Below are 26,069 nucleotides of genomic sequence, written 5' to 3'. Positions count from 1 at the left end.
TAGCGTATCGCGCGGCATTTGCGACAAAAATAAAATTATCCGGACGATGCAAAATGATTGAGCGAGTATACGAGAGCGAGATGATGAGCGGTGGCTACCTCGTGAATCCGATACGAGAAGCTTATTCTTGATGATGTGTAATATATATCTTTATATATTCTGTATATTTTATACTGAAATGCACGACTCGAATCACGGCTCGTGACATATAGTTACATTTAAACGCTGCTGCTTAATTGAACAGTAATACTGTGTGTGTAAAAAAGAAAAACTTGTGTACAAAAATGGTGATCAAGCTTTAAAGGGAAAGACACCAAATCTTTATTTTTCATTCTATGTATCTGAGACTTGACTTTGGTTTACAACCGCGCTTAGGCTCCATCACGAAAATACGTACATGAACGTATCCGAGTTAAGCTTATACGCGACGAGACGTGTCCACGTAAGGATATCGCAGAAAGAATTTGGAAGCTGTTTACAGCTAAATGAATCATGAAGCCTGTGTATATATATATATATATATATATGAACAAAAAACTGCACGAGGATGGCCGTAAAAAGGATTGTAACATAATACTAATTTAAGAAATTCCTTGTTCTAATAAACAGAACAGCATCCAATTTTCTACGACATCCTATGTATGAGAAAATAAATAATAATAATTACATCAGCTGTATGTATGAACAAGATTATTCGATTAATCCTGACTTTTCGATTGGCTGCGCGTGCCAAATCAGTATGTGTTATTGCACGTATAGAGATATGTATTTGCCGCCAGAAATATACTTTCAATCTTTTTTCAATTCCTTATCGAGCAGAAAATGAAACGTTATAAAAAAACATATTTAGCTATAGAATATTTGTAAGAAAAATTAGTATAATAATTAATAGTCTAAATTAAGATCTAAATAAAATTCCAATTATTGATTCTAACGATTAAATATAATTAATATATCAGTTTGCGAAGACGTTCACTTGCACGCGAATCAGTGTGACGATCAGAAATGATCTACAATCGAATGAGGAGCGTGATTAACTGTTAAGTATCGTTAAATTCGAGGCATGTAAAAGTGAGCACGTGTATCTCTAATTTTTACTTATCGATTGCCTTCTTGCTCCATATATAACGCATAATTATTACAAGCATTGGAAGTGTCTCTGCGGCGAGAGACTTATTTTATATAAATGAATTTTATATTATTTAAAAAAAGAGAAAAGAAAAAGACGCATGGACGACATGTGATCGCGCATCTTACAGATTTATATTACAAAGCGTGCGCAAGTACTCCGTTTAATTTACCCTTCGTCCTTCGATTATATATATCTCCGGGTTATATCTATATATTTATACGCAGATAAACTTGTTGCGCTGCATCCACAGAGCACACACAGAAAATCTTTAGTAAAATCTATTTACCTCTCGATATATATTAACAAATTATATATGGACATACATTTGCATTGTATCATACAATAAATCGATCCGTTTTGCATTGCATTTGGCTCTCGATTACTTTGAATCGCATTGCCGTCAGATTTTAACACAATTTATATAATTAAAATGAGACCCGATCAGACCAGCTGGAAACGAGTGTCGACATATATACTGATATATTCTATATATATGTATATGTATGTGTATATATACCTAATATTTATGTACATAAATATATTAGGTATATACACTATATACCTTAACAACGGTATATGTTATATACTATATGTACACACATATATGTAGAGTGTCTCATATACAGATAGAATACAATTCGAAATTTTTTTTGCCGAAGGTAAAAGCTTACATTTTGACGAAGAATACAATAGTATCGACCTGTATCATATCTATAAGAAAATACCCTATATATATGTGTGTGCAACTTTCATTGTATAATACTATAACACATTGCGAAACGAGGGGCATTAAGTACGTGTTACTAATTTGTATAATTTACAACACTCTGTTATAACTACAAACGTTCCTATTGCATGCATATGTATAAAATCAATCCAGTTTAGATATACAGTTCAGGGAAGGGTCGCATCTCATAATATTATCCGACAGATACAAGAAGAAATTTTGGATGATAATAATAGATCCAAAAAATCGATAAAAAAAATTCTTTACGAAATGTTGTGAAACGAATCTATCTCGGTTATTTCGCATTTAAAAAGAAGGCTACTATATGCGGATCTTTTTTATTGTTTCTTCTTCTCTGAAGATATAAGGATTGTTAACACGTTAGATGGATATGTCATCGAACGGGTTACAAAATATAGGAAATACTTAACAATTTTACTGTTTGTTTTAAACGATATGTATAACTCAACCAAAAACAAGATCAATTTTTTCTTACATCACTAACGGAACACAAAGAGATCATTCTGATGTTATATCCGCTATATATATGTCACGCTTCGAGCAACATGTGTATACACACATTTTATATAAAGCTAATTATATATTCTAAATTTATTCAACATTTACAATACAATCAAAGAGATTTCTCTTTATCATGCTTTGGTTCGAAGATATAATGATAAAACGGGGACACGTAACAAAAGAGAGACATACATATATATATATACTTCTGGGTCCTCGAACATCCCAATTTCCCGTAACTGCATACTCTTTCCTTTCGTTTTATTCTAATTGCACAGAATGTTTGCGATAAATTATGCCATTTCTGAAGAAATTTAGAGAAGCATATAATTTTTTCTCGCAGTAAAATAGTAATATTATTGGCATTCAAGTGTGGGGAAAAGAAAGTGCAGTATATGAATCTAAAATGAAGAAAGTGTCGGTCTTTTAACAAGATGATGAGAGATTATTCTAAAGAAAAAGAGATAAAATATATAAGATATATAAAACTTCATCAAGACACTTTCAATCATACAAGCATTTTCAGACAATGACATCGGACGATTGTCGGCACGCAATCGAGTTTAAGACTCGTATTGCTTCTCTTAGCATTAAAGCATGTGACTTGAGAATTAATTGAAGAATTATTATTTCTCGAGCCACGTTTATGACTAAATTTGTATAAAGTTTATCTGCCACGTACATATTCGTGGAAATAATACAATTTAAAAATTATAGAGACAATCAAGTTATTAGAACGTAACATTTTAGAACTCGGTATAACGGGTGAACGTCGGGGAAGAATTTATATTCAGCTATACGATGAAAGAAAGAATATTAGAGTGATATTAGAGAGAAAGAAAAAAAAAATAGTCGCAAATTCAATCTTTGAAATTGGTCCGATGCAAAGTGCATTGTGTTACGTGCACAATAACATTAATAATACATAATTGTTACATTTAATAAATTTAAATATATTAAAGAAATATATCTCGTTGCACATAAGAGAAAACTTAAATTAAACGTGTAAAAGAAATAAGTTACTGGTACATAATTAGCCAATTATAAATATTATTAGCGATCAATTTGTCGATTCTCAGATCTTCGATATATGCTACTTGGTCGGAAACATTTCTCTATTATGTCACATGTCACTTTGGACTAGAATTGCAATTTAGCGGGCTGAGTCAAGCGCTCCGAATCATTGAAAACACACAATGGAAGAGAGTTTCGAGTCATTTTAAATATTATTTAAAATTGAATATCCTTGAAATGATTTTGATAAACGGCAATTACAAAGGCCTCGTTTTAACAAATCTCTTGAGATATATTCAATTGTTAAAAGTTTTAAAAATTGTAAATGGATACAGCAAACGCGAAATATTATTTAAATTTGAGATCTAAAATAAGATTATACTCTCTCTGCATAATATTTCTTATGACAATAATAAGAATAATAATTTCATTACAATAATTTATAAATGTAAATAAAAAATGTGCTCGTTCAAAAATTGATACATAATTCATATTCCGTAAACATTGATACATAATTCATATTCAATAAACAAGAATGTCCAGAGTGTCTCCAAACTTCTTTGTTAATTTTAAGAGATATTATTAAAACAAGAGAAGATTCTACAAGATGTAATCAAGATTAATAAAAAATCCTAATTTCCAATAATATTCAAAATAACACGAAATTCCATATTGATTCAATTGTTTGAAGACTTGCAAGACGAAAAATTGAATGCCCATTGCTGGATGTAGAACATGTGAATATATAACTAATACACTGCTGGTTTAATGATAAAATATTTAAAAAATTTCTGATACAAAAAACTTATCATTATAAGCATACCAAATTGATTCATATACTAATTATAAATTATTAATGTAAGTGATTTTTAACTTAAACGAAAATAATGGAATTGTGACCAAAATTACAAATTATAATAAAAAAAAAATTATAAAAAAAAGTTTTTGTATATATTTACACTAATTTAATAATTTTAATCATTTTGTCCAGCAATGTAAATCGTGGATATATAACGAAATCTATATCTTCGATACTTTATAGATCTTCTCCTCTTTGGAAGTAAAAAGGCGAAGATCCAGTGTGCGGCACAGTAAGGCATACTACTGTTACGATATTTATCCATAGGACATATTTCGATATATTGCATTATCTTTAATGACGATAACATGAATTATATAACTATCAAAGATTGTAAACTATCGATATAATAGCAACATAAATTAACAAATTACTGGCTCGATCGTCACACGCATATTCATATCCACACTCGCACATGAAAGACAACACGCAACATATAAGACAAATCACATGATAGATACATACAGCATAATGTGAATTGGACAGACTTTCTAACTTTTAATGCTTTACATTTAATTCATCAAATGTAAGCTAACACAAGTAAGTACTTATGCGTATCAAGTTTATTTAATATGCGAATTATTTTTTTTTTGGTTTTTCTTTTGCGATACGTCTAGAGTTCCTCGTATCCAACAATAATCAAGTCACTTTTGTTAATCCATTGAAGTCTTTGTCGCATTTACATATACAAGATACGTTGGTTTAGTCATTTAAAATAAATTCATCAGTTTGATGTATCGCGACTTCAATAACAATTACGATATTTTTTTATTCATCTTGTAGAAAAAAAACTACAAGAAAGGGAATGAAATACTCAGTCGAAAATAATATCACAGCCTGGAGATACAGTGGAAGACTAAAGATGCTGCCATTATAAAGCAAAAGTAAAACTTTAATTGTTAAAGTGTAAATTTTTTCCAGGTTATTGACGTCTAGTCAAATTCGTTTAACTATTCTCTTAAGAATAATTCTCAATTAATTTGCTTATAAGAAAAATTCTTATATTCAAAAAAAGAAAAAATTCCAGTGCAAGACATTGCAAATGCCATAAGCAAAGAATAATTGATAACACAATTGTTATTAACAATTCCTATGCTATCTTCTATTTCATTTTCATACTAGTCTCCCCTTTCTCCCTCACACGATTGTGATATTATTTGAAAAGCTCTGTCGCTTCATTGAGTTTCTCAGTCACAGTAGTAAATATACGATTTAATAATAAAATGTATCTTTCCTTTTTTATTTTTTTTCTTATGATCGAGCGTAATTGTCACAAGAAAGATGAGTGACGATAGCACGATCATAAAAAAGTGACTAGCATTCGCAACTCTTGTTCGTACAATAATCAGTTTTCGACTGGGCTCTTATAATGATGATATCATTCGTGTATATCGTGATATAGACGTATATCATTCATGTATAACGTGTATATCATATATACACGTAGTAAACATAAGTTGACGGATTCTCATATAATCGATCCTCGAGTTACCATGATTTTTAACAGCAAAACACATTGAATTTAACGCTTGGCTTAAACGCGCGGTTATTTTTTTCACAATAAAATTCACATAATCTTTAGCGAATGATGACATTTACACTAATATATGTAAGTAAAAAACAATTCGAGAATCTTATCCCTTTCCTCTCTTATTTTTGCATTTACATTTGTGTTATTGTAAAAGAGACTGTATATCTTTTATATCGTACGCATGTTCAAATATATTTATTTTGTTTTGCTATATCCGCGCATTTAAGTCAATCTTAAGGCTCGCTAATTTTCCTATGCATTTAGTGAGAGTGCTTTATATCCGAAATAGAATGCGTTTTGTAAAATTCCGGCGTTTATTAATTTTTATCCATAAACAAGCGGATATATAAATCAGTACTCTTTTCACCGATTTTTTACGTCTGCAATATTATAGAAGTTTTTAAATACTACAAAAATGTCAGACGTAATTAATGCGCGTTTTTTTTCACTTGAAAAAAAAACTTAATCTGCAATTTAGAAAAAAAATTGATATTTTCTCAAGTAGAAAAATCAATCTGATATACTTCACGCTAATTTAATCATATATAATTATATATAAAATTGCAATAAATTCAAAATGTCTTGATTTTAACATAAAATACATAAAATACGTACATATTCATATGTATAATAAAATAATTCATATAAAACTCACAAATTTATAGAAAAAAAAAGATAAAATAAAAATAATATGTAGATTAAATGTTGCGCTTAAAAATGATTTTACTACATACAAGTATGTGCGTTTATGTGTGATGTTTGTTCGTGTATGTATATGTGCGTATTTATTTCACGAAGAAAGTGCGTGTTAATACTCGTTGAAAATTATAGATAAAATCTTGATTGTCTAACCTGATATTTTTTATTAAGATATTTTATTATTAAATAGATGTATCAAAGGATATTATTTTTATTTAGTTTAATAGTGGCAATGTTACTTTCATTATATTCGAAAAGGAGTGATATGCATATATAAGTATCTCATAGAAACTTTACAAGATTTATGTCGCTATACGATCATTAGAGTCGTTTTTCTTGTAATCCACCTTTGCCAGAGAGAAGAAGAATGTGTTAAAAGAGCATTCAATTTCGAATATTCAAGACTCTTGGTGGCTTATTAAACGTAGCTGCCGATTTAAATAATGGATAATACGAGGAAGTATACGCGACGTTTGTATGCGTAGAATACATCAAGATAAACTGTAATTATTCCAGGGATAAGAATATTAATATAATAATATGTAATAATAATGCTGTCCTAGATCTCAAAGTATTATATTCCAATCTTTCACTGAGATTATAATAAATGGAGATATTCATTTCGCAAACGATCGAGCGCGTAATAGAATGCATTAACGTACCTTCTTTTTGATCTAGTACAGTCTTAGAGAATAATTATTAAATATCATTGTTATTTGTTTATACATAGTCGAGCAGCCTATAGTTTTGTTCAATGTGTGTCGTAGGTATAAACTTGGTAACTATCGTCGACGAATCTTAATCGGTATACGTCCAAAGTGAACAGTCATACGAAACAGTTGATCTTCTCGAGTCGATACTCGAAATACGCGGGATGAGATTCAAAAGTAGGTGGTACAAGTTCTCTTTTGTGCACGTTATACATTATATACTGTACGAAAGTGTCGCGTCCTTTAGTACAGCAGCGCGGCGATATGTCTCTGCCGAAGACAATTCATCGAATGTCGGAGATGTTGGTTTTGCTGCCGAATATTTTGACTAGCTGATCTTCATAATCGTCAATATTACGTTTCATAAGTTCCATGCACGGGCCGAGCAAACGCTCGAAAGCTTCAACGTCCAAGACTGTAAGTAATGATTTAAATAAATAAAATAATTACTTTAGACGAAAACGAAATATTTGCGTGAATCGATTTAAAAATCGATTAAAAGCTTGATAAATAGAAGATTTCAGAAGGATATTAAATGACGCAGAAATATCGCGATTATCTCTCAACATCTAATAATAATAATATTACTGTAAATATCAATATTCGTAACTGGGTTATTGACGCTATATTATTGATTACCTATCAATTTTAAAATCATGGGCGATAACGAAATAGACTTACATGCCAGTTTGACGTCCCCTACAGCGTAGGCCGAAGCAGCGCGTGGTTTATGCGTCACAAGTGCCAACTCGCCTAAATAACCGCCAGCCGGAACACGATTAATCTGCGCGATATTAAAGGTAACTGGGTTAAGTAAGGACAGAATTTTCTTGGCGCTCATCGTAGTCGTAATCGGATCGTTTCGCGGGAAACTGAATTAACGCATAATATAAATGCGCACCTCAATTTCACGACCGTTCTCGCCCAGTATAGTAATCCTGACGATGCCGTCCTCGACGAAATACATTCCATCCGCGTTGTCACTCTGCCTGATTATCTGCTCGCCATCGGAATATTGTTTCGGCGCAAGGGCATCCGCTAAATTCATACGTTCGTAAGGCTGAAAAAGAATTTTCACGTTTAATATCGTATAAGAACTGGCATTTCAAAAATTTCTTTTTCTCTTTTATTCTATTTCAATCTCGTCTGATTAAAGTAAAAAAAGGAATAGAAGACACATAGTAATTTATAATTTTATTTGACCTCAAAATATGGAAAAAAAACTCAAGAGTTATTTAAGATTTTACAACGCAAACATAATCGATTAAAAAAAAAAGCGATTGAGAAAGCTGTATAATAATATTTACCTCGAGACATTTCAACATCGGCACTTTATTAATAAGAGCCTCGTACATTTTACGCTTCTTGTACGCGGATTTAAGGAGAATGCGTCGGAAAGTTTGTCTGTCCATAGCCCAGAGTGTGCCGAGCGAAACGGCCTTGACGGTGGCTGCTCTGGGCATATTGTATAGAAGGGCTAGTTCTCCGAAAGCACCGCGATTATCATAAGTGTGAATGTGATTATCCGTCATCGTGACAGGATCTTTCACGTAAACGTTGAATTTTCCCCTAAAACACAAAAAGCAAGATCGTTAGAGACAATCGGAAATGAAAGAGAGAATTGTAAAAAGCGATTCAATTTGTCTTGTTTGAAGAAATTTCAAATTGTGATAAAATGAATAATTAAATAATAAAGTTATTGATTGAAAGATTGTTCGAATATTTTCAGCTCTAAGTAAAAGCACCGCGATCGATTGTGTGCATCTCTCATCTTGGTTCATTGGAGCTTCTCGTTGAAGGGAGAAGCCTATCGATACGTTAACTGTAATATATAAAGAAAAAGTATTATACCTCTCGATCACATAAAAGTTATCACCATCGTCGCCCTGTCGGATAATAAATTCTTCCGGTTGAACGGTTTTTTCGAACATCGCGTCAAGTACGTCCGCCATTTGTTCCTGTAAAAGTAATTCTTACAATATTATACACATATAAATACATTTTAGAGCAATATTATCATCCATGATTCAAAATATATCGGTTTTAAAATTGCAAATACGAAATCGCGTGAGTATTACGGTTATAATGTACGTGCTTCTGCAAGGTAAACGCGTTTATTACAAAAGTATTTCACGTTTGGCTCAATAAAACTTAGTTGAACGATTTCTAAACGATATGAAATTGATTTTTCTCTTGACAAAAATTTATAGACAAGTCTTTCTCTTTCTCGCGACTTTTTAATGTTAAATAGAACTTGATATAATTCAGTCTTGAATTAATATATAAAATATCCAATTAATATACATTAAAATGAAATATATATTGATATTAAATAAAGATATATATAATAAAATATGTTAACATTAAATAAAGATATATAACTCGTATAGCATCAATATTAATCTAATAACCAAGTGACCGCTGTACTATTTTATTTGGCTCGAACGTAAATCGCTGATGAAAGAAATAATTATCTCATACTATGTGCGAGTCATCTCTCGTCGGCAAAACCAATTGCTCTTAATAAGAGATTATTCGTGGATTTCTTGGTATTTTGCCGAGCTGGCGCGAATATACGAGCCGCTGTTATATCTATTCCTGTTTGCGATCACGGCTGATGAAAGCGCAGATGTTTAACTTACCTCGTCTAGAGAGCGAAACAGAAGTATGTTTTTGACGCTCTCGCTGAGCCTTTGTCGCTGCTCGTCGCTCTTTGGATGGACCATCTGAAATCAATAAACCGAATATGAAGACAAAATTAAGCTTAGATAAAACACAACTTAGACAAAACTGCTAACTCTATTCTTAAAGTGTCAGTACAAACGGAAAATATCTTCCTTTCTCATCTGCTTAAGATTTTTTTTTAACGGATAACGAGAGAGAGAGAGAGAGAGAGAGAGAGAGAGAGAGAGAAAGTATACTTTAATGTAATACATATAAATCTATAAATAAAACTTGTATATGTATGATGTTTTCTTTCTTAAAGACAGTTCGATGTCATTGTCAATACTTCTCTCTTGGAGGTCAAACAATTTATTTACAAAAGAGAAGCATAAATGATTATCTAATAAATATATGTATTTATATTTATTATATTATTTTATATTATTATTATTTGCTGTGCCGATATATATTATATTTGCCAGCGTCCCACGTTATCTACTCTTTAAGTGATTCTTGAACTTTTGAAGACTATATTTCATAGGATTTTATAAGCAACTGAGAAAGAGAGTGCAATTCTCTCTAAAAGCCGCAACGCGAGCAAATTCGATATTTCAACTTTAGAAACATTGCCCTTTACGTTGGACTAGATATATGAACTTTGACATCTCCCACACTCTGCATTCAACGTAACTTTCAAGATAGTAAGTACATCATGTTTGTCAAGTTTGAAGGACTGTCAAGCGATGTACGCAGTTTTTTGCATCGAACCTTCAGTGAAATTATTGGCAACCCAAACATAATATAAATTGTATAAAACACGTAAATCATACGCAACAAAGCCTTCGCATGTAATTATTTTATAGCCATAAACTACTAAACATATTACAAAATTATGCGTCATATGTCAGATGACGACCTCATCACGAATTGAGAAATTAGAGACAATAACGGCAGAAAGTTCAAAATGTCATTATCTTTGCGCGTACGCTTTAGTATTATGTGTAGCATCTCTATTTTAATATCTAGAACGAGACATATTTGATCGCTATATTTACTATAAATTTTTTATGCATAGAAAAACAATATTTTACTTAAAAGATCCATTTTTCAAGAAAGCTGCTTATCCGCTTTTTGTTCTCAAGACGTTGAAAATATTACATTAAGTCGTTCGTTTACAACTAAAAATTTTATTCTCTCTTATATAGCGCGCTTCTATATTAAAATTAATTACTTTTAAGACATCACGCATTTTATTTTCTTCGCGATAGCGACTTGTATCGCTTCTCTCGCGAATACACACGCGGTAATCAGTCTCTCCACAAGCGGACGAATTCTTTGTTTCGTTATCGTCCCAATTGTTGCACAAAAGCGATCAATTTTGCTGTTACTCTCTCTCTCTCTTTCTAGCTCTCTATTCCTATTATATATTCCATCTGCGAGCATTGTGCGGCTTGTATCACACGATTAAAGATCTCGTTGTAGAGACTCGGACCGACCAGCCGTTTGGTTGACTTCGCCACCTGTAAAGCTGTTATTTCGCCACATTCGATACATTATCTTTTCGAACACGTACCAGGGTATCCCGTTACATTTCAACGAGAAAGATTCTGCGGTCGGAATTTAAAATCGATTTTTCCTTCCAACAAGAACGTCGAGAGAGAGATCGGCGTTTTTTCGGCAACGTTCTTTGCAACCGAGCTTCGAAAATTCTATTAGAATTTTGAAAAAAATTAGTTTCTTGAAAAATATAAATTCGGCTTCATGTGTGAGTTTCCTCTCTCGAAGATTATTGAAAATATGCCTCGATATTTTTGTATTAGAGGATTGATTTCAAACTCTCCTAGTCGAAGAATCTACCTAAAAAAAAAAAAAAAATAATAAATAAATAATACGGGAGCTTGATGTCTACTTTTTATAAGTAAAACATAGTTGAGAGAAGATTGCGTAGTATAATTTGTAGAGACTCATCGTAGTCTTTTTAAAAAGACGCAGGTGCCCCAGTTTCTTTCTACCTGTTGTCCTGGTCTCGTTGTAGCACGTAGGGAAGAAAATATGATCGGTCGGCCTAGCAGCCTAGAGGAGAAAGAGAGAGAGAGAGAGAGAGAGAGAAAGATCGCCGATTTTCCTCTTCGTGTAACCTGAGCCACCACGGGATGCCGATAATCGGATTCACCGGCCTGCTTTGTGAAAATTCTCTCTTTCTCTCGTTCAACCCGACCTATCGCGGCTACCACGCGGCAAATCTTACTCTCTCTAACACACACACACACACAACACACACATGTATACGCCCTTTCTCCCTCATTCACGGGCGCGCGCTCATGTATGGACGTACGCGATACACACCATATACACGTATCTATATACGTATGTATATGTAATCACGTCCGACCAGGTTATCGAATACGCGGCCTGACGTCACAAAGGTACATCGCCGGCCTCGCATCGTCGAGCAAAGTAACTCTCTTCGCGTTTCGTCATTCGCGCGGCAGCAAGCCGAGAGACAGAGAGAGAGAGAGAGAGAAAGAGAATATGCTGTGATGCTTTAATAGACTAGGATATATTATATACCTCTATACTTCCTTATATACATACACGCACATACATAAGCGCGGTGTATGACGACGTTTCGTAACGAGACTCTATTTTCTGCCGCTACCGAAAAAAAAAAGACCTAAACTGTTTCTCCGTCAAAGACGGAGCCATTCTTGGTGTGAAATATAAGCGGGCAATATGCAATGTATTAATATGTACGCATAAATATGTTGTACAAGCATCATCTACATCTATGAAAATAATTAACACAAATACATTGACCTTGTCTAACAATAAGCGTCGACGAGGAGGAAGTCGCCGAGTAATCGATTTGCATAGATACACATCCTGATCTTAATTGCTTGTTTCTTCGCTGAATTCATATTACTTTGATTTTTTTTTCACGCATAATGCACCTTTTATAGAGGCGATACGCTTCAGCGACACACGTGCTTACACGTGTTTTCGTCGATTATATATTTTGGCGAATCGGCAGATCAGGTGCTTTAAATGTTGTGTCGTAAGCATAAAAAAAAGAGATGAAAATCGTGCATATTAGAAACTTGCTTCCTCGTCATTTTATTTTGCTCACAAAGCTCCTCTTTAGAGCAAACAAGTTTTTCAATTTTGGCTTTCTCATAGAAGAAGCTTTATCATGTTCAAAAATTTAACCCGATATCTCGAAATTTGCGGAAGTTAAAGCATGCAGACACTTTTCAAAAAATTCAAAATTGCATAGAAAATCTCAATCATTCTTTAATAATACTATATTCAAATAAAAAAATTTAGTTCGATATCTTAAAATCTTGAAAGTTAGGACAAACATTTCTCAAAAAAAATTCAAAATTTTATAAAAAATAAACCCTTTCATCAATCCTCACCAAATTCAATACCAATTCTTTAATGATAATCTTTAATGATAAAAAAATGAAAAAAAAATTGTCACGAAAACAAAGCTTCCTTTATGAGAAAACAAAAAAATACACTCAGAAATCTGAAAGAATATATATCGGTCATTGTGATATCTGATCAACGGAGGATCCCTTGATATGACAGCGATATGACATATCGAGACCTCGAGAAAAGAAACACTGTTTTCGAATAAACATTATTAAGTCAATGGAACGATCTGAACAGATACAAAGATTACTATCACAATTATATTAACAAAATAAGTCGCGATACATCGACATGTGATTTTTGTTATTCAGTCAACTTCCATAATCTTGTTCAGCCGCTGGCGCGTAAAACATTTTTTTTTCTTTTCTTCTTAAAAGATATAAGACGCGAGATGTCATATCTTCGCAAAGGATGTCTCATTAGTTCGCCTCGTTATCGAGAACGTGACCGATAGATCGTGGTAAATGGTATAACAAAGTATGACACACTACCTTAAAGCCGTCATCTTCCTCGTCTTCCTCGGGATTGTACGTCTCCGCGAAAACGCTCTTCCTTCTGGAAGCGAATCGGCCGACTGGTGGCTCTAAAATGCAAAAGAGAGACGCATATTTCAATCTGAATAGAGATTATACAATTGCAAACTAGACATAATTTGCGACGAATGGTGTTGCTACCGAGAAGGAGAGGAAAAGAATTTCCGAGAAAAGCAAAAAAAAAATAAATAAAATTATCATCCACTCAATTATGTAAAATGCAAAAGGTTACGCGTTAGCTTGTTTTAGTTCTCGCAGCCGCGGCAAAATCCGGTCTCCGGTAATTACGAGAGAGGAATAAATTGCAGCTTTAACATTTAAGAGTTCCCGACATTAGCATTTTGAGTGGTGTCGCACGCAAAAAACGTTTATCTTCCAAATTTGTACCGTAAGTTCGCCATGAAATTTGCATCCTCGACCTCGTCGATGCACCTCGTGCGATCCTTCGATAATTTCACTAATATCGATTTTTCTTTTTCTTTTTTTTTCATACAAAATAACTTCACGATATCAATGTTACTCCTTCGTTTCAAAACGAACTATATTTCGCGGATACGTTGGATAAGATGATACGCAATATATCGTATCATCTTCCTTTAAGGGATTCCTCTTGAGAAGGATTTTATTTCATATCTCAATTACAGAGATATATTTTTCCGCTGTCACGTATAATACAAAAGTTTTCCTTATCTGGATTCAAAATTGTAATTCATAGAGAAGACAAATTGGAAGGGTATAAAATGAATTTCTTTTCTTACAATAAACTTTCCGAAAGAATCGATTCTGACACAATAATTCAACAAAAATACAACAATTTATCGCAATAACTCGAGAGACACAAAAAAATGTAATTTTAATAATTTGAAAAAAAAAAAAATCGAGCCTCTTGACAGATGTGACGTTTGACAGATGTGGAAGTCACGGATTTGCGAATAAACTCTGTCGATTCTTTCGATCGTTTATTTTTCCTTCGGAGATAAATGAAGTTGAATGTCGGAAAGGGGATTATCCGGACTCCTATTCGAATAATGGGACGTGGTATAATGTTCGCACCTTTATCATCCAGTGGCTCGATGACGGAGAGCGACATTTGGCCCACGGAAAGAGACACACAACACAGAAGAGAGACAGAGAGAGAGAGAGAGAGAGAGAGAGAGAGACGAACACGCAAGGGAGAAAATTTGCCCTTCTCCCCGTGTATAATCAATGTGTGTAATTACGTTTACGCACACTTTTTCGATACACTTGTGACACCGCGAAACAAGTTTATATCGATGCGGGGGGAGCGATATCCCGTATCTCTGCTTACGAATGACTCACTCGGCGCATGAATTTATCACAATAATCACGCGGGGGGAGATGAAATATCGATGCGGCGCGAAATAAATGTTTCTGAAACACACACACACACACCCATGTATGTATAAGAGATAAACAATTTTCCGCGATAGCACGCACACATTTATTTACATATCTTCTTACGACATTTCTCGCCTTTTCTACCTCAGCGTATCGTATAAAAACATTACATCGATCGAACGATCGAGCGTTAACATTTCGAAAGAAACTCGCGATTGAAAAAAATACTTCGGAAAAGAGAAGTGATGTCTACGAGGTATCGCATCTTTTACCGATCTTACGTTTTCTCCGAGAGAAGGCGAAGGGAGGAGACGATAAACGCGTGGCTGAAAAAAAAGAAGAAAAAAAGAAACAAATCGTAATTGAAATCCGAATCGCACGAGACGGGAGACAGAGGCACGCGCTCGTGTTGTTATACCGGTTAAACGCTGGACCAAACTGTCGAAACTACCGCGCACCCGAGAATCTCGCCTCGCGACAGCGCCTGACAGCGGAAAATAGCGAGAGTTTTCCCACAACCGCGCGCAAGCCTCGGGGAAAAATCTGGCGAGAGATCGGAGCCAAAGTGTTGCCAAACGTCTGGATCTTTAACCGTACGTACCGTTTACGCGTCACGTATATATATACATATATATAATATATATTTATATGTATATATATATATATATATATATATATATATATATATATATATTATATCTAAGTATACATCTCTCTTTCCAACGCACGAGATTCCTCGGGGCGCGTCTCGAGGTACAGAGAGACTGCTCTCATCCCTGCGCGACGCTCTGATAATATCTTCAGCTATTTAGGGGTAGGAAGATGGCGGGGTGTCTGGTAAACCACGTGAGAGAGAGGCCTGGAGGGATTCTGATCGATTATCGGCTTCAATCCATCAAAAACTGAGAGATGCGCCTGTCAAACGCGACAGTTCAATTGAGAGTAACTTATTAATACTCTACAATTTTATTATCGGCAAGATATAAAACGTTCAAATGATTTCGTTAAGTTCACGATCGAATAACTTGCGAAGGAATCTGAATTCGAGAGAGAGAGAGAGAGAGAGAGAGAGAAGATAATGATTATTTTTATTTTCCTAATCAATGAAAACTGCCGAGATATCGAAATGTGACTAAAATTCGATGCGTGATAAGCCATATAATTTAATATAAAAAATAATTTTTTTTCCGTATAAAACTGTATTAAATACATCTTTTCTTCATCTAATCAACAGACAAAAGGATTCTAATAATAGCTTAAAAGCATTTATCTTTCAAGTTTCTCTATGAGATTTAAGGGATTTCTTCTTAGAAAAAAAAATCGAGAATTAAATTAACCCTCGAAGAAAGATGGGAAGAGTAAAAGAGCAATACCAATTCCCCGAGATAAATAGACGGATATCCGGATTAGAGAAAGAAAAACAAGAAGGAGAAAAAAAAGGAATATCTGTAGTTTGTTTCTCTCCCGCCTCCCCCTCCCTCACTCCCCCCGCCGTCAAATCATCGGACTCGGAAACGAAATCAAAGTTGTGCGCGAATAAATATGTAATATGTCATATGTAATAAATGTAAATATATGTTTTGACTGTTATTTTGCATCTCGTTGTTTAAGTAGAATATCCTCGCGCTTGTTCAGACGTAACGCGTGATTGTCAAACATCATTCATTTCACTTCTACTGATAACGGTCTGCACTAATTGTCTGTATTATTGTCATTTAACATGCTCGTAATTAATATCGCGTGAGTGTCAACCGCGAGATCTACCTATCTAGATTCTAGACAATCGACAATTACCGTAAAAACGATATCTCACGTTGATAAGAAAAAAAAATAGAAATCGTCATCCGGTATTATTAAATTTACTATAGTATTTAATGTCACTTATTCTTATCTGCTGAAATTAATTTCTGTTTTATTTTTGTTTACGTAAATGAGCCTTCCCGTACATCATAATATCAGCATATAATCATAATAAATATTATAATAACATCATAATAATTCATAATACATCATAATAAATAATAAATAAATAGAAAAATAAATAAATAAAAATAAAAAACATCATAATAAATAATAAATAAATAGAAAAATAAATAAATAAAAATAAAAAACATAATAAATAATAAATAAATAGAAAAATAAATAAATAAAAATAAATAAAGAAATAAAAATAAATAAGGAATACCGAAGAAAAAAAAATCTACGCCGATGGAGAGAATATTGTTCCGTGTCATTAAATTATTTCATGGTTCATATATCGCTAAATTACTGATGTATGTTCCATGCTTTATAGTCGTGTATTATATACGTGATCCGGAAATAAAGTGCGAATACCTCGCTAACTACGACGACGACGATCGACGTCGGTGGAGACCCCACGTTCGCCAGAGCTTATAACATAATAACCGATATCGATCTCAAGCCGAGCTCTCGTCGAGCTCTCGGGACTGACTTTGCCAACGTCGATTGACGCTAATCACAATCATTTAACCGTGACTATCTATCATTCTCTATGCCAGTGTTATAATCACAGATTCTCCATCTCCTTCGCATATGTTGGAAAAAAAGAGATCGAGAATTCCGATCGGTCACCTACGACGATAGTTGACCTTTAACTCCGACGAGAGGTTTCTACGTCCTGTTCCAATTATCTTTCTCCAACGACGACTTGTCAATTTGAGATTTAATTATATCAATAATCTTTAATGTCACAAATATAAAAAATTGGACCTCTCGCAATTCATTTCAATTAGCTAGAATAAAAAGAGAGTCCGTAAGAAGAGAGAAGGGATGGGGAAAACGGGAGGGACCTCGCCTACGAAACTCACCCTCGTCGTCAACGGACTCGTCCGGCGTGGACGTCGAGGTCTGGCCGCCCGTTTGGATCAGCTGCGTCCGCCTCGTGTCACGTAGGCGCGTGAAGAAGTCCACGGCGTAGTCGATGATGTCGCCCGGCTGCTCCAGGAGATAGCTGATGGTGAACTCCAGCAGGACGTCGCGCAGGTCGTCCGGCACCGTGATCTTGCCGACGTTACGTTGACAGCTCATCTTCGCGAACGGATCTCACCGATGTCCCCTCGTCCTATTCGCTCTTATTCCAAGCGCGACCTTTATCAAGCTTCCCGCTCCTCCTCAATGCCTCGGCTTTTTCCAAGTCGCGCTGTCGCGCGACGCGAATTCGTCCACGGCTAACACACACGTCACGCCGATGCCGGGATCAGGTGTGAAACGTCAAAGGATCGCCTATCCTCGGCGCGCTGTTGCCTGGCTGGCTGGCTGTCTCTCTCTCTCTCTCTCTCTCTCGTCGCCGTCGCTCCCACCGGCCTCCTCCTCTTGTGCACCGGCAAGTTCGTTGCCTGTCCGCCGACGAAGCTCCCCGGTCGCTTCCCGGTGTCGTGCGCTGACTCTCCGCACGACCGAGGAGAAGGAGGGACGGGGGGAGGGCTACCTGCCTACCGAGACGACGCTACGCACAGTCGCGCGGAACATACGACGCGGATCCCGACAAGGAACCAATCGCGGTCGCTAAGATGGCGACTGATAACATCCGCGTCGTCGTGAGCGCTGCGGGTCGCGTGAAGCATGAAGTTTCAGTCGAATTCGGTCTCGGTCATCGAGTTCGATTCGAGTGTCAATCGATGATAGGCTATGTTCGTTCCAATCGCATATTTCAATTTTTCTTTTCTCTTCAAAGAATAAAAAAGAAAATATAAATATAATTATTTGAATTTTAATCTATTTCTTTAAAAAAAATTATATCAGTATTCAAGAATTTTTTTTTTTCAATGTTATATCCCACATATATTTTAATATAATAAAAATTGTTATTTAATGTTTTTTAAGGAAATAGAATAGGAACCCAAACGACAATTGATAGAATTCAAATTTAATAATATTAAATAAAATTCAAAAATAAAAAGAATTTAAAAAATATAAAAAAAATAAATAAAATAAGAAAACACGTAAAATAGAATATAAATGTAAAACGAACGTAATAGCCAAGTTAAGTGCATGCAGTGCAAATTATAATCACGGAAAATAAAACGCAAATGAAAGATCAAAACGTGAGAAACGAAAGTAAATTCAAATTAACAGCGGCATACTCACAGCGTTAGCTTGAATTTGCTTCCGTTTTTTCATATTTTAACCTTTTATTTACGTTTTATTTTCCATGGCTATGATTTAACGATTATTGCTTGCGCTTAATTTGACCGCTGCGTTCTCATTATCTTTATATTCTATTTTGCATTCTTTTTTTACTCAGCCATTAAAAAGGACCCGATTTGAGTCCTGGAAAGTTTGATTATAATTTAATGTAAACACATTTAGTATTATTAAAGTTGCGTTCCCTACTAAATGCATCACTGAGTTCCTATTATCTTTTTTATTCTTTGATTTGTATATTCGTAAGCCTATTTTTATGAACATTTTTGATAATTTAATATTGCCTAAAGAGTGTGATTTACATTTTCTAGCCACCAACAGAGAAAATATGATAGTGTTTTATTACATATTAAATATTTTAGCATATTTAATTTCATAAATTGCCCATAAATGCTAAACTAAAACAGCTTTCTTTTTATAATTAATGCATGTACAACTAATAAAACGTCATGCAAATCACACTGAGTCTCTGTCATTTATTATTTATCTTAATCCTTCACATATGTCAAATGTTTACAAAGGATTCAGCTACGCAATTCTTAATGTATAATAAATATCAAACTTTGAATATAATTACAAATAAACGGTAACATGTAAGTGTAATAAGAACAAAAAAGTTATTAAATAGAAATCTATGTACCTGTAGTATAAGAAAGAAGAGAACGAGAAGTAGTTATTAAATCAATATTTATTTTCAAGCCAATCAATCGTATGGAAAAATGATTGCAAATGATGGAACGATCATTGAAGTGCTAAATTTATTTTTTATAGCCGCAGCTGCGCCTACGGCCTCTTGCCCTCTCGAATTTTCGTCCCTTAGAACGCACGTACGGTTTCGAGTGAGAATGTGGTACACCTGGTGCCGGACCAAAGTGCTTCACGCTTTCGCGAGCCTTACGCGGTCCTTGCATTAAAACTGTGCGCTTGCCGGTCGGTGCGCGTAAAGCCAGCTGATCAAATGTGATGATCTCACCACCGGCTTTTAAGATGCGTGCCCGAGCTTTCTCGGTTACGCGTAAAGCGCATACCTATAAGATCAAAATAACAAAATAAATTTATTATATGCGCTGACATTACATCACATATATCGTGCATATATTTTATCTTATATTCAAAATATAACATACAATAATTTTTTGTTATATAATACAATTTTAACATTTTTAAATATTAATATATATATATATATATATATATATATATATATGTTATATGTACCGTCAATTTTGGAACTGCAAAAATCCTAGCATCGTCAGTGACAGTACCGACAATCACAGCAACACAGTTCTCCCGTCCAGGTTTTTTCATGAATCGTACAATACGTGCAACTGAGATAGGTGGTCGATTAATTTTGCTCATGAAGAGTCTTCTCAATATAATTTGGTTGAATTTGGCATTTGTTCTCCTTGCCAAAAACCGATATAACTAAAACATTACCAAATTATCACTAAGATTTCGTAATATAAATTCACAGTTTCCAAACTTTAACTCCAGAGCTTTCCAGTTCTTCAAAAACTTTATCAATTTCCAACAAAAAATGATATTGTCAATCAGAAGAAACAAATATGTGCACAATTTATCAAAAACACAAAAGATTGATTATGACAAAACATGTATAAATATGTCCTCTTAAGACTCCATACAATTCTATCCATGCGAGAAAAGCTACACTGGAGAAAGTTTGAAAACAGTAAGTCCACAATAAGCAGAAAAGAAATACATATAATAGAAATACATGTGTCAACTATAATAATCGCCTTTTTATTTTACAAATAAGCGAGATAGGATAATTGACATGCGTTTCTCTAGCGAACATTCAAAATTGAATCAGTCTATGTAAGATCTGACACAGAGTGCAGCTCGCAAGAGTTAACTTAAATGAATTACCTCCCCAATCCATACGAAATTTAACTTTCACTTTATTCGATTGATAATCGAAAGATGATTAAAGATACAATTGAAAGTTCTGTTGTCTCACGTGTAATAAAAACGCGAGACCTAACCTCAACCAATACGAAATAATGGACGCTCTCTAAACTAGATTCGAATGTAATAAAGTCGAGTTCTTATGCAAAAAAAGTGCTTGGATTAGGATTTTAAAGATATATATTAATTAGTAAATAATATAAAAAATAAAAAAATTATTTACCTTGACGAGAAGACGTAAATACACATCTTGCGACTTGGGCTCCGTTCGCCGCACTTTCCTGTCATGTTTATGATTAATATCGATACCCTGCGAAAAGAAATACGCATCGTTAATTGAACTCGAAAAGTTTAATATTCGATGCGCGAGTTTTATTGTCGCGATTGATCGGCGACAAATATAATATAGTCAGATTTTTCGATCGAATCGGGCATCGTTGCACCGTCTTACCATTTTGACAAACCGGAAAAGAAACCACACACGTGAGACTCGTATGCTCTAAAGAGCGGAAATGACAGAGGGCACCGCCGAGGTTATTTTTCTCGGCAAAAGAAACGCCATAGAATAAATATATACAATAGAGTGTTCACACGTGACCAATTTGAAAGTTGTTAAGATCAAATTTGATTGGTCTCACAAAAAAATCTCACGAAAATCTCGAAAACTATTTGAAATATTAAAAAATATTTTATACTTATGTTATATTTATTATATTTTAAAATATTTTATATAAAAGTTTTATCAAAACCAAGTGTATTTAGTCATATTAATAAAAATTTGAAAAAATAATATACAAAAAAATTTTTGCAAAATTAAAAAAAAATAATATAATTAAATAGAATTTTTACCATAAAACTTTTTTCATATAAAACATTTTTTGATATCTCGAATAGTTTTCGAGATACATAAAAAAAAACAAACCATTCTACATATGAGAGTTGCTTTCACCCCTTAAAATCATTTTTGGACTTGCTGAAAATTTCTAAATTTATCTATTAGTTCCTCTTGCATGCTGTAAAGTTTCATTAAAATCAAAATTTTCGGATTTGCGAGGTTTCCTTGTCAATAAACAATCAAGTTCAATAATATTATGATGCGATTGGCGCAGCCATATTTTGATCGCGGAAAGCGATGCGCACTGAAAATTGACCTGATTTTTTTGCCTACTATCGCTACAGTGTATACTTTTCGCGCCTGTTATTTCTTCCAAGAAAATACTTAGGCCGGGCGCGATCTGGTTTCGCGATAAGCGGACAGAGGGCGCATCATTCGCGTCAAATATGCTTTATGTCAATCGGGTTAGCGGCGAGTTTTAGGTTAATCGAATGTCGACGAGACCGGGTGAGAGCGCAGTCCAAAGTGTCATTAAACAGTCATCCGACAATTTTTCTGCCGACGACACCGCGCTCCCCGACGAGGAAACGTGTAGTCGAACGGTTAAATGACAGACGATTATGGCAACGCCCACTTGTGATAAGAAAGCGAGGGTGATCGTTCTAGGAGGTGAGAGATACTCTTTATTTTATATATGTATATATATATATATACTTTACACATGCAGTACATAAGAGCGGAAGAGTGCCGATAAAACGGTGACTGAGAGACTCTTATCGCACAGGATGCGGTTTTATCGGACGTCATCTCGTGGAATATCTGCTGGATAATGATCTGGTTTCGTACGTGCGAGTCGTGGACAAGGTACCACCGCAGACAGCGTGGCTCAACGCAAAGCACCAGCGAGTGTTCGAGAACCCCTTGCTCGAATTCAAAAGCGCTAACTTGATTAACATAGGTAATATGCAATAGGATATACTAGGGCAAGCAGAGAAAGAGTGGGAGTCTTATTCTATAATTAGCGTAAATTTAAAGCGTTAATTTTCTTCAAATCTCGATTATTAATTAGAAATCTTTGATTGTAGGAGAATAATTGAATGATTCTATCGTTTTATTTAGTCTATATTTTTTGATTAATTGAAATCATCTCGTCGCTCTCTTGCCTCAGTTTATCATATAAAATATGATGTAAACAGTCATATCTAAAGAGATAATTTTTGTCAACTTACCCAAGCATCCTGCCAAAATGCATTTTCATCTGATGAGCCTATCGATTATGTGTTCAATTGTGCTGGCGAGACAAAGAGTGGCCTTACAGATGCAGTGTATAAAGAGGGAATTTATAAATTGAGCATGAATTGCGCTCAACTAGCAGCCAAGATTAAAGTCTCGCATTATGTGGAGATATCTTCCGGCAATCTTAATGTCTCTGAAAAGGTATTCTTGTGATATTGATATATATTTTAATATATGAATATAGATTCAGGACTTACCAATATGCAATGTTGCATAGGCTCCTCATAAGGAAGAGGATGCTGGAGAACCATGGACGTTTGTCGCGAAATACAAGTTACAAGTAGAACATGAATTGAAGAATATACCAGATTTGAAATATACTATACTCAGACCAGCCATTGTATATGGTTGTGGTGACAAAAATGGCTTAGGTAATTCTACAAAATATATCTGCTCTTTTTTAATTTTATTGATAAATATCTACACATTCTCCTCTACCAAAATTAAATAAAGAAAGAAAGCAGTATTATATTTAATAAGTTTTACAATTTTTAGCACCGAGATTAGTAGTGGGTGCAGTTTATAAGCATTTAGGAGAAATGATGAAATTACTCTGGGGACCAGAACTTCATATGAATACAGTTCATGTAAGAGACGTCGCGAGAGCTATCTGGCATGTGGCCAATAGACCAGAAACAATAGGCCAGACATATAACCTCGTTGACGAGGGAGATTCCACTCAAGGTTCCATAAGTGCCATAGTCTCAGAACTATTCAATATCAACCACGATTATTGGGGCACAACACTATCAACACTGGCTAAAGTATATCATTTTTGCATATATTTATGTACCAAAGTAATGTTTAAAGATAGATTATTAAAATTTTAATAAGATAATAATTACAACTTATAATTTTATGCTTTATAGACTGATATGAACTCTGTTGTTGAGGAAGTAAATGACAAGCACATGGGTCCCTGGGCAGAAGCATGTCGCAAGGATGGAGTGGAAAACAGCCCTCTGTCGCCCTACATAGATCAAGAGCTTTTATATAATAAACATTTATATTTAAAACCTGGAAAGCTTTCAAACACCGCAGGATTTACATACCTATATCCTAAATTAACAAAAGAAGCCCTTAGAGAGGTAAGTCGACAATTTGGAAATCAAATCTGAAGAGAGAAAAATGTACACAAAAATATTTAAAAATGATCTCATGAATTTGCAGGTACTCGATGACTATATAAGCATGAAAATCTTCCCACATTCTTTGGTCCTGTAAACTTTAGCAATATTGACTGCCGAATTCAAATATATCGACAAGCTTATGATAATTTTTTAAATATTAGATACATACAGACGCGCCAAGCGCCGTTTCACTGTGTGCCTAGAAAAGGGTTCTATACATGTTATATACATTCTATATTACACGTGACGCTTGATCTGCGTCAAGAGATAATACTATCTGGAATTCGAAGATTTCGTAGACTGGCCTATCGCCATTGTGATAAAATAGTAATTAATGTACTTAATTATACCAAGTTAATTTTCAAAGTACATAATTTTTTCGCACCTTTTTTGAAAGGTCGCGCTAGTCAAATTCTCAAGAATGATTCGGAACAATGTTAAGATCTTGTGCACGAAAATATATACATACATATGTATAAATATATATATACATATATACATATATATATATATATATATATATATATATATATATATATATATATGTATGTATGTATAATAATGCTTAAACTTAAGATAATATTCATAGTTTATAAATCGATTTGGATGAATATATTTTAGTAAATCATCACAAAAAAGAAAAAAAAGACGCTTTTTATATGCTATTTTTTCCAGACTGTGGATTGTACTAATAAAGTTGTTGAGAATCCATATACTTTTTATTGTTGAATATATGGGATGTATAGAAAAGGAATTCTCTCTTTTATATTTGCTACATTCCATGATGTATCTTCCATAAGCTGTGAATTAAGTTGAGAAATCTTTCTATTCCAGTCAAATATTACTATCGCATAGTTTTATCGATAACTCGAGTATGTACGACCTAAAGGATCGCGTAAGTACAAACATTGTTAGAGACGTGTTTAAAATATACACAGAAGATGATATTCCTTATTCATGTATGAATGATTGTTTATATTGGTAGATTTATATACGAATGCTGTATTTGCATACATTTAATATAAAAAACAGAAAGAAAATTATTATTCGTCTATTGGCATTGAATGTCTCGATGATATTAGTATTACATATTTGATTCTATTGTTACACGCCAATGTCGCAGTGTAGATTCTTTGATAATAAAGTTGCTCCATTTATGAAACTGTGTTTTGATCTTGCTGTATCCTTGTAATATACCAAACTCTTTCCATGTGCAGAGGGGACACAGATTTTTCTACATAAAATGCATTTATACAGTCTTAATTTTATTGAATCAGTGGTTACAACAAGACGACGTGTTCAAGAAGGGTCAACAATATTATTAAATATTTCGTATATTTAGTTCTTAATACTTCAAACAATAAGATTATAGTTTCATGTAGTTTTTCATTCTTTTTATACGTAATATATTAAAATATATATTTTATATAATGTTCTTTGCAGGTAATACATATATAATATATATATACAAATCGCAGATAAAACGTATGTACAAAGTAACTGCATCCTAAAAAATGTAATCGCGCAATATAT

The 26,069-nt window shown here is 34.0% G+C and overlaps 3 protein-coding genes across 6 annotated transcripts; 1 reads left to right on the top strand and 2 right to left on the bottom strand.

Moving 5' to 3' along the window:
* Nucleotides 1–297: 297 nt before the first annotated feature.
* On the bottom strand, nucleotides 298–18,724 carry LOC126855878 (cAMP-dependent protein kinase type II regulatory subunit). 4 transcript variants are annotated; one of them, XM_050603938.1, is made up of 9 exons: nucleotides 15,309–15,658; nucleotides 14,880–15,218; nucleotides 13,785–13,876; nucleotides 9,837–9,920; nucleotides 9,046–9,152; nucleotides 8,502–8,763; nucleotides 8,096–8,254; nucleotides 7,876–7,978; nucleotides 298–7,609 (listed from the first exon to the last, which is right to left on the bottom strand). In XM_050603938.1, exons 2-9 carry the CDS (start codon nucleotides 14,914–14,916, stop codon nucleotides 7,479–7,481), a joined length of 975 nt encoding a protein of 324 aa, XP_050459895.1. In that variant the 5' UTR covers nucleotides 14,917–15,218; nucleotides 15,309–15,658; the 3' UTR covers nucleotides 298–7,478. The 4 variants fall into 4 exon arrangements, with proteins under 4 accessions (XP_050459895.1, XP_050459896.1, XP_050459897.1 ...); XM_050603939.1 differs by having other exon boundaries at nucleotides 15,330–15,658; XM_050603940.1 differs by having other exon boundaries at nucleotides 15,467–15,658.
* A 1,295-nt stretch (nucleotides 18,725–20,019) lies between these two features.
* LOC126855889 (60S ribosomal protein L18) lies at nucleotides 20,020–21,802 on the bottom strand. The gene is made up of 4 exons (XM_050603952.1): nucleotides 21,727–21,802; nucleotides 21,499–21,585; nucleotides 20,568–20,774; nucleotides 20,020–20,377 (listed from the first exon to the last, which is right to left on the bottom strand). Exons 1-4 carry the CDS (start codon nucleotides 21,727–21,729, stop codon nucleotides 20,108–20,110), a joined length of 567 nt encoding a protein of 188 aa, XP_050459909.1. The 5' UTR covers nucleotides 21,730–21,802; the 3' UTR covers nucleotides 20,020–20,107.
* Nucleotides 21,803–22,526: 724 nt separating this feature from the next.
* Nucleotides 22,527–25,698, top strand: LOC126855879 (uncharacterized). The gene is made up of 7 exons (XM_050603941.1): nucleotides 22,527–22,779; nucleotides 22,895–23,068; nucleotides 23,345–23,547; nucleotides 23,624–23,777; nucleotides 23,902–24,170; nucleotides 24,276–24,494; nucleotides 24,577–25,698. Exons 1-7 carry the CDS (start codon nucleotides 22,731–22,733, stop codon nucleotides 24,628–24,630), a joined length of 1,122 nt encoding a protein of 373 aa, XP_050459898.1. The 5' UTR covers nucleotides 22,527–22,730; the 3' UTR covers nucleotides 24,631–25,698.
* Nucleotides 25,699–26,069: the final 371 nt, after the last annotated feature.

Source organism: Cataglyphis hispanica, chromosome 17 (genome assembly GCF_021464435.1).
Source record: "Cataglyphis hispanica isolate Lineage 1 chromosome 17, ULB_Chis1_1.0, whole genome shotgun sequence".
NCBI lineage: Eukaryota > Metazoa > Arthropoda > Insecta > Hymenoptera > Formicidae > Cataglyphis > Cataglyphis hispanica.
Note: the sequence above shows the minus strand (reverse complement) of the source record. Positions and strands in the feature narration are given on the sequence as shown.